At 45.5% G+C, this 9,308-nt stretch overlaps 1 protein-coding gene across 5 annotated transcripts in view; it reads left to right on the forward strand.

Moving 5' to 3' along the window:
• Positions 1–8,608, forward strand: part of Brca1 (BRCA1 DNA repair associated) — a 68,986-nt gene extending 60,378 nt beyond the window's left edge. For 2 of the 5 annotated variants that reach the window (XM_075990636.1, XM_075990638.1), the window contains exons 20-23: positions 2,981–3,035; positions 5,934–6,007; positions 6,268–6,328; positions 7,449–7,735. In XM_075990636.1, the coding sequence (XP_075846751.1) occupies positions 2,981–3,035; positions 5,934–6,007; positions 6,268–6,328; positions 7,449–7,594 (336 nt within the window). In that variant the 3' untranslated portion in view covers positions 7,595–7,735. Of the gene's footprint in view, positions 1–2,980; positions 3,036–5,933; positions 6,008–6,261; positions 6,329–7,448 lie in introns of all 5 variants that reach the window. The other 3 variants (XM_075990637.1, XM_075990635.1, XM_075990634.1) reach the window with 3 other exon arrangements.
• Positions 8,609–9,308: the final 700 nt, after the last annotated feature.

Genomic DNA, 9,308 nt, shown 5'->3' on the forward strand with positions numbered 1-9,308 from the left:
CAGAATGGAAGCAACTCATAATCAACAATCTTACAACACTGTGATGTGTGTACTATTATTACCTATGGGCTACATATGAGAATATGCCACTTATTTTATATGTGAGAAAACTGAGGTTCAGAGAGGGTAAGCTCCCCGGGATCACTTAACTAGTGAATGATAGAAGAAGCTAAACACAGGCCCTCGAGCTTCAAATATAAATTCACAAGTTATAGATGGCTTTGCAGGAGAAAAGCAGATTATCCCAACAACTCTGCAAGTAGGAGCAGGACTCTGACTTTCTCTAGCATGCCATAGCAGATGGTGCAGCCAGAGCTGCATCCTCCTTGCAGAAAAAAGTCTCCGCAATATTTCACACCTGCCTGGCAGGCCGGAGCCAACTGCTTTCCCAGGTTACTGGATAAGTGCTTGTGTTCCCAGGCTGCTTTTCTTCCCTTTCAAGTGTGCACCAGCAGGTGTTTCAGAACACTCCCACGCGGAACGCCTTCTGTTCCTCCACAGAAACTTGAGAGGAGACCAGTAAGGGCGGTTTTTCTACGGAAAACTGCTTTGGAAGGGATCGCAAACCAAGCTCGGAGTTCTGAACCCTTGGGGTCAGCCCATCCTCACTCTCTGAGCTATCACATAACTGTTCCAGGTGCCAAGAAAAGCTGCTCGCCCTGCTTCTCGCTTTTCCCCAAGGTGTTCTCTGTGAGCCAACTGTTTGTTCTTACCCAGCTGGTTCCGTGCAGAATTAACACCAGGTCCGGCCATCCTTCCTCAAAGGAAAGCCGAGTACCACGGGGTTCCTCTTCCATTCAGGATGGCAGTGACGGAAACTGCTGAGGCAAAGTGATGACATTCAGAAGATACTGAAATGTCACTGCAGTATTTTCACAAAGAAATGTGTTTGTGGAGGTGAAGCTTTAGATTCCTTATCTCACAACTAGACATTCTCATCAGTGGCCGCCTGGATATGAGAATTCCTAATGTTTTATAGATCTCAAGGCAGCATTTGCTCCAACTGACTGCCTGGAGGGAACTTTTAGCATTTATGAGCATCTAGGTCCTTTCAACACATTGGCTAGGGAGAGCGGCAGAGGTGGGAACTGTCATTTCCAGCAATAACTGATTTGCCTGCTGCCCTCTTCCTCTGCCTGTCATGTGGGGTGAAGTCATTTCCAGTGGAGCCATCTGTCGTTTTCAGCCCCTTGATTTTGTCTCAGCTGACCCAGTCAGTTTTCCTCTAGTGTCATAGAAGGGTAGGAAGATAGTCAAAAGAATGAGTTAGTCAAATGGTATATGAAAATAGAGCCATCCATAGACCTCGTGAGTGGCGCTCCTTTGTCATCCCAGCATTCAAAACTAAGGCGGGAGGATTGTGAATTTGGATACTGAGATCCTCTATCAAAACAAAAATATTAATAACTGACACAAATTTAGGTTTCTTTAAAATGTAACTTGAAACTCTCAGAACTCAAGTCAGTGTACACCTGAGATTTTGTACTGCAACCATTTAACTAGACACAGGCCTGTTCCAAGCTTGATTAAAAATGAAGTTCAAGCCACACAGTAGTGGCTTACACCTTAATCCCAGTACCTGGGAGGCAGAGGCAAGTAGGTCTCTATGAGTTTGAGGCCAGCCTGGTCTACAGAGCTAGTTTCAAGACAGCCAGGGCTACACAGAGAAACCCTATCTCAAAAAAAAAAAAGGAAAAGAAAAGTTTGGAAGTTCAGTTCCTCAATCACACTAACCACATTTCAAGTGCCTGACAACCTCGTGTCTTAGGGCTTGTATCTTATGAGACAGATATAGGACGTTTACGGTATCACAGAACGTTCTTTGGGCGGCTCTAAGGAGCATTGTAATTATATTTTCCCTTCGAAGGGTATGTTTGTATGTGTTCTGTGTCAACAGAACACCAGGTGTTCCAGCCAGCGGGGTGAAAGGTTTGCACCAAATGAGAAATGTCCAAAATGTCCAAGTCGCCTGAAGATGCAATGGTGGTTGTCATAGCAGTAGGGAGGGAGGGAGGTGGGAGGGGCTCTTGACTAGCTGAGAAGAGGAATGTGTGCACATAAGATGGCTGGCTGTACTGGCTGGGGCATGGTTAGCCTGATGCACCCAGTCAGGGTAAACATCAACCATCATCTAGTAGCTTTGAATTTCTTGCTATTAAATGTAAAGAAGAACCAGTAGGTTGTTAGTGTTTGGTTTACTTTTATCATCTCTGACAAAAAGTAAAGTCACTTTGCCAGGGTCACCAAGCATAAACCTGGACCTGAAAAGGTGTTCGTCCCTTAAATGACAAAGAATGACTTCAGGGGCTAGAGAGAACTCAGGTTAAGAGCACTTCCTGCTCTTCCTAGCATCCACACTGGATATCTCACAGCTGCCTCCAACATCAGCACCAGGAAGTCTGATGTCCTCAGGCCTCCACCGGCACTTGGACATATGGCACATGTGTACACGCACAAAATAATATATTTTTTTAGAGTGAGTATAGAATATAGATCAATTTTATACATGATTCAGTAAAATCCGAAATCAGTTCAGAATATCGAACCGATCATCTATCTCTAGGAAGGAGCACAGAAGTTGTCAAGTGGTAAAGAAAAGGTGTTCTATTTTAGAGGGTCTCTATTATAAAAACCCAGACTCAGCAAGGTGGTGCGTTCCTGTCATCCCAGCATTTGAGAGGTGGAAGCAGGAGGATCAGGAGTTCGAGACCAACCTATATTACAAGTTTGAGGCTGCGTGGCCTATATAAGATCCTGTCTCACAGAAAGGGCAGAGAGTCTGGAGAGGCAGCTCCATGGTCAGTGTTTGCTGCTCATTCCAAAGACCTGCTTTTGATTTCCAGCACCCACATCAGGCAGCTCGTAGCTGCTGGTAACCCCAGCTCTAGGAGCTCGAATGTGCTCTTCTGGCTCCTTGGACGCCTGCATACCTGTGGCGTAGATTCTCTACATGACATCACTCATTCTCTTCTCTTCGCAGCTCTTCAAAGGCCTAAAAATCTGTTGTTGTGAGCCCTTCACCAACATGCCCAAAGGTAAGCACCCGGGAGGCTGTGCCCTTGCAGAACCAGCTTTTCTTACATAGCAGAGCGCACAGAGTAGCAGACAGGGTCAGCCTCTGTGGAGGTCTTCCCATGACAAAAAGCAAGGCATGTGTTCTTTCCCATGAGACTAGTGAGGAGTTAAGGTTTAAGGCATCTATCATGTGCTTGTGTGGGCTAGAACTTCTAGTATTGCTCACTTAGACTAAGAAGGCAGCAGTGATGAGAACAACCTGGGCCTTTCCAGGTGTGGCAGCACAGGCCTTTGTTGCTGTAGTTTTAATTTTTTAGATTTTGTTTGTTTTCTGTTTGAGAAAGCATCTCTGTGTAGACCTGGCTGTCCTGAAACTTGCTATGTAGACCAGGCTGGCCTCGAACTCAGAATCCACCTATCTCTGTGCTACCATGCCCTGCTTAAGAATTGTGGGTTTTTCTTTTTAAATATTTTATTTATTATGCATACAATATTCTGTCAGTGTGTATGTCTGCAGGCCAGAATAGGACACCAAACCTCATTACAGATGGTTGTGAGCCACCATGTGGTTGCTGGGATTGAACTCAGGACCTTTGGAAGAGCAGGCAATGCTCTTAACCACTGAGCCATCTCTCCAGCCCCTTGTGGTTTTATTTTTATGTGAAATGTTTTGTCTCTGTGAATGTATATGCACCACTTTTGTGCCAGGAACCCATAAGAGGTCAGAAGAAGAAATCAGATAACCTGGAACTGGGGTTACAGTTGGTTGTGAGCCACCTGTGGGTACTTGGAACCAAACCCAGGACCTCTGCAAGACCAATCAGCGTTCTTAACTACTGAGCTGTCTCTCCGGTTCTCAGCACATGCCTTTAATGCCAGCACTTTGAGCTCTAGGCCAGCCAGGGATAAGTGGTGAGAACCCTGTCTCGAAAACAATCAAACAGGTGGTAGTGGCATATACCTTTAATTCCAGCACTTAGGAGGGAGAGGTAGACAGCAGATCTACAAGGGCAGCCTAGTCTACAAGGAAGTTCCAGGATGGGCAGGGATACAAGAACCTCGAGTTTATTATAAATGTCAAAAAGAGTTCTCTTCTTCCTGAACCACTTTCATTTAATATAGAAGTTTTATGGTCTGGTTCATGGTAGGTATTTCTAGTTCAATTTAATATTAAATATGATGTGCCAATGAAAACTGCCATGAAGCTGGACTTAGTGACGTGCCTGTAATCCTCGCTCTTAGAAGGTAGAAGCAGGAGAGTCAGCAGTCTAGGGTTGTCGTTGAGTACATAGAGAAGTCCCCACCAGCTTCGGCTACCTGAGACCTGAACCACAGAAGACTGGTGTGGGCTCCACTCTTGTTATCAAAGGCCCTTGTCCGTGTGTAGCTGTGGTTAGTTCTCTTCAAAAAGAAGGTTTCTTCCCCTTTTAATCTGAGTTTCACTTCAGATCCGGGGACTGGAGTCCTATGACTTAGGTAGGCCTTAGCACAGCGTTCTCGGCCTTCCAAATGATGCTCCCCTTAACACAGCTCTGGTGCTGTGGTGACCCAGCCATAAAATTATTTCATTGCCACTTGATAGCTAATTTTGCTACTGTTATGAAGCATAATATAAATATCTGATATTCAGCTCCTCCCCGCAGGAAATCGCAGTCCACAGGTTGAAAACCTGGGCCTGAGTGTCTGGCCGTGAGCAGATGAGCGGTAGCACAAGTGTTGGGCAGCAATTTCTCTAGGGTTTTGTTTTCTTGAGACAGGTTTCTCTTTGTAGCCCTGGCTATCCTCGAACTCACAGAGATCCACCTGCCTCTACATAGTGAAAGCCAGAGACTAGTGAATGTCATTGGGGCAGAGAGGCTAAGTTAGCCTCAGCTCAGACAGGCAGGAGACCTCCACAGTTCCCAGGAGTGAGCAGTCTTCTTTCCTGAACAGTATGAGGATCCTTTTAAGAGTACATCCACGGGGCTGGAGAGATGGCTCAGAGATTAAGAGCACTGCCTGTTCTCCCAAAGGTCCTGAGTTCAGTTCCCACCAACTGCATGGTGGCTCACAACCATCTGTAATGAGATCTGATGCCCTCTTTCGGCCTGCAGACATACATATAGGCAGAATACTGAGAATACTGTATACATAATAAATAAATCTTTTTTTTTTTTTGGGTTTTTCGAGATAGGGTTTCTCTGTGGCTTTGGAGCCTGTCCTAGAACTAGCTCTGTAGACCAGGCTGGTCTCAAACTCACAGAGATCCGCCTGCCTCTGCCTCCCGAGTGCTGGGATTAAAGGCAAGCGCCACCATCGCCCAGCTAAATAAATCTAAAAAAAAAAAAAAGTACATCCAAAGAAGCCAAAGTTGATCAGTTCTGCTGATTCTTAGGCCCAAGCTCTTCTGATAATCATTCCCTAGACATGTGGATTCTAGCTCAGCATGTGACCTGTTCTAATGCTATGCTGGGTATAAGCCAGGAGGACTTGTTTTGCGTCCCCCTCCCCCCTGGATGAAATACAGTCCCATCTTTTCACATTTAGAGTAATTATCAAGAATGGTGCTCTTGGCTGTGATTACCAGTCACCAACACTGAATTAGAGTGCAGGAGCAAGGAAGAAAGACGAGTGTTTTTCACATAGTATCTAGCTAGTTAGCGAATTACTGGAAATCCGATCCTGGGTTTCTTTTTCACGTGTTTCATTTGGGTGACCACGAAACCATATCTACCAAGTGGCTTCATGGAGACAAATGACCAGAGCAGGCAGCGGCATATCAGTGACAAATTAACTTAGGAGCCATACTGATTTTAGGGTGTCTCTATCCTTTAAAACAAAAACTGACTGCCCCCTAAGAGGGCTTGCTCCAGGGAAGACTGGCAGGTACAAGGTGCACGTTTGGATCACTGTGGTGGTTTTGCATCCGTTCTCTACAGATGAGCTGGAGAGGATGCTGCAGCTGTGTGGGGCTTCTGTGGTGAAGGAGCTTTCATCACTCACCCGTGACACAGTGAGTATTGGGGCCTTCTTAACGGGAGGAATATACTCTCCTGCCATTAAGCAAGTCCTGTAAAGTAGCCCAGGGGCTTTCTCTACAGTGAGCTTGTGTCAGAGGACTCGGCTGTGAGGCATTGGTAAGGGCTGGGAACCATGAGCAGTGAATGTGTAGAGGGAAGCCTATTCTTCCTAGCCACTCACCGCGTGAAAGTGGCGGCAGACTTTTCCATAAACCCTGCTGTGAGACACTTTTCTTCCTTCCTGGAGATGCAGGATGCTCATCCAATTGTGATCGTACAGCCGAGTGCCTGGACAGAAGAGAATGGCTGCCCTGGTAAAGTGTGTTTATGTACTTACATCTGTGGGGTCCTATAGGGTGGGTTTGATTCACTAATTACCTGGTGTTTACTTGACTAATTGTTTATTTTATTTATTTATTGAGGTGTGGTCTCACCATGTAGCCCTGGCTGTCATGGAACCAACTATGTCTTGAAACTTAATGAGCTCTACCTGCCTCTGCCTCCCAGATGCTCAGGTACTGGGGTTAAAGGTATTGCCACTCTTCGTGGCCTATTTTTCTTTCTTTTTTTTTTTTTTTTTTTTTTTTTGGTTTTTCGAGACAGGGTTTCTCTGTAGCTTTGGAGCCTGTCCTGGAACTAGCTCTGTAGACCAGGCTGGTCTCGAACTCACAGAGATCCGCCTGCTTCTGCCTCCCAAGTGCTGGGATTAAAGGCGTGCGCCACCACCGCCCGGCTTTTGTGGCCTATTTTTGTCATTGTTGTTTTGTTTTTGTTTTTTGTTTGGTTGGTGGTGTTTTGGGTTTTTTGTTGTTGTTTTTGGTTGGTTTACATGAATGAATGACTAAAATGTTAATTAGAAATACTTTATTACAGTCAGACTCTACAAGTGTCTTTACCCACTAAGCCATCTTTTTAACGTTTTTGTTGTTTTGTATTATAAAAGTAATAAATGAAGCCAGATATGGTAGTACACACCTTAACCTCAGTAGAAGGAGGAGGCAGAAGCAGTTCAGTCTTTGTGAGTTCAAGTATAGCCTGGTCTACAGGCCAAGTTCAAGGCCAGCCACAGCTGTACAGTATACCCTGTCTTTAAAAAAGGAGAGTGTGTATGTACGTGTGATTTACACACAAGTGATCACGCTTCTGGTGGTTTGTTTCCTCACTTAAGTTCTTCTCCACACCGTTGCTCTCTTTGGTGGCTTCTCCTTTATCAGGTTGAAGCTCTGTTATTTCAGGTCCCAGAGGCTGGGCTTTTACTGCGATCGCCCCTCTGGCTTCTGAGTAAGGGTTTTCGTCCTGAAGTGTTTCTTCAGAGCACCGCCTTGGCTCCCGCCTGTTGACCCTAAGGACTCCTGTAATCAGATCCCAGTGTGGACTGATTGAGTCTGGTCTGAAGAATGACTTGACACCTATCTTTGTGTGTTCTGTCTGCAGAGATTGGACAGCTGTGTGAGGCACACCTGGTGATGTGGGACTGGGTGTTGGACAGTATATCCGTCTACCGATGTCAGGATTTGGACGCCTACCTGGTACAGAATATCACCCATGACTATAGCGAGCCACAAGACCCCAATGATTAGTTTAGGAAGTGACCTTTCCATGCCCAGGGACCATCTCTCGCTCCTGGGTGCTTGCACGTCCTCCTCACTATTTTATAGACATCAAAGTTTCTACCTATGTGAGGGTCCCTTAAAAGTTAAGTCTATTTTAACCCCACCAATTGATCAAGATGCTACTTCGTTATAGATTGTTCTTGGAGAGACAGTAGAATGTGTGGCTGGTCTGCACTGGGCATGGTGTCCACACCTATAATCACAGCACTTGGTGGGAAGAGACACGGGTATCATGCGTCCAAGGCCAGCCTGGGCTATATAAGACCCTGACTAAGAGTGAAAAACGGGTGATCCTAATTTGTTTCTAATAATATCTCGTGTTCATAAAGGCCAAGAGTCAATTCCTCCAAGGAGATTGCTTGAGATCTGTGATTTGACTTAAAATCAGTACTCAAGACTCCAGGTTCCACACCCAGCACCAAACAACACTATACTACCCCCATCTGTCCCTGCACCCCCCAACACAACTTCCCACCCCCACCAAGAAAACAAGAACAGGTCTTGGGTGTCAGTGGACCCCGAGAAGTTCAGAGGCAGATAATGTATTCAATATGAACATAAAGTTTTTCAAGTACCAGTGTCCAGGAGAGCCTTCTAATTCCCGTAACTGATGAACACAGTGTTTGCTATAGCCCTGCTAAGTAACCCATTCCTCTTAAAATACAAGATCTCTGATATGAATATTTCAGACTGGAAATGATGGATCCCACCAGGAAAGGAGCTGTTGCTTTCTTAGAAGTAATTTTTTCCCTTTTGCTCCCTATTGCTGAACCATACTGCTTCATAAATAATTTTGTTTGCTGAAGGAAAAGAATGTATTTTTCATAAACTCATTATCTTGGGCTGTTTATAGCTGTTGGAAGGACTAGGTCTTCCCTGACTCCCCAGTGTGCAAGGGCAGGGGAAACCTGATTGTACAAAGTGTGATTTATAAATATTGTGCTGTCAACACTGCAAATAAACTGAATGCCAAACACTTTTACCAGAGTGACTATTTGTGGGGTCCTGGCAAGGTGGCTCAATGGGTAAGGGGCCTGCTGCCACACTTGACAGCCAGAGTTCAAGCCCCGGGGCCCACAGGAGACAAGGAAAACTGACTCCTGCAAGAGTTCAAGCCCCGGGCCCACAGGAGACAAGGAAAACTGACTCCTGCAAGAGTTCAAGCCCCGGGCCCACAGGAGACAAGGAAAACTGACTCCTGCAAGTTGTCCTCTGACATTCACACATGTGCGTGACCTGTGTGCCCGTGCACATGCAAACTAACCAAACAAGTAAATAGAAGACAAAATTAAAAGAATAATAAATTAAAATCTTTTGTTGTTTTGTTTTTGTTTTTCAAGACAGGGTTTTTCTATGTAGCTTTGAAACCTGTCCTGGAACTCGCTCTATAGACCAGGCTGGGCTCGAACTCACAGAAATCCACATGTCTCCGCCTCCTGAGTGCTGGGATTAAAGGTGTGCGCCACCATCGCCTGGCAAGATACTTAAATTAATTTTATAGAACTGCTGGAGCAGTGGCTCAGCAGTTAATTAAGAGTACTTGTTGCTCGTTCTTCTCCCCTTTTTGAAATGAGGGTCTCCACTGTATAGTCCTGGCTGTCCTGGAACCCAGGTTGTAGACTAGGGTGGCCATGAACTCAGATACCGCAGCCTCTGCCCTCGGGTGCTGAGATTAAAGATG

Source organism: Microtus pennsylvanicus, chromosome 11, assembly GCF_037038515.1.
Source record: "Microtus pennsylvanicus isolate mMicPen1 chromosome 11, mMicPen1.hap1, whole genome shotgun sequence".
In the NCBI taxonomy this organism is placed as follows: domain Eukaryota; kingdom Metazoa; phylum Chordata; class Mammalia; order Rodentia; family Cricetidae; genus Microtus; species Microtus pennsylvanicus.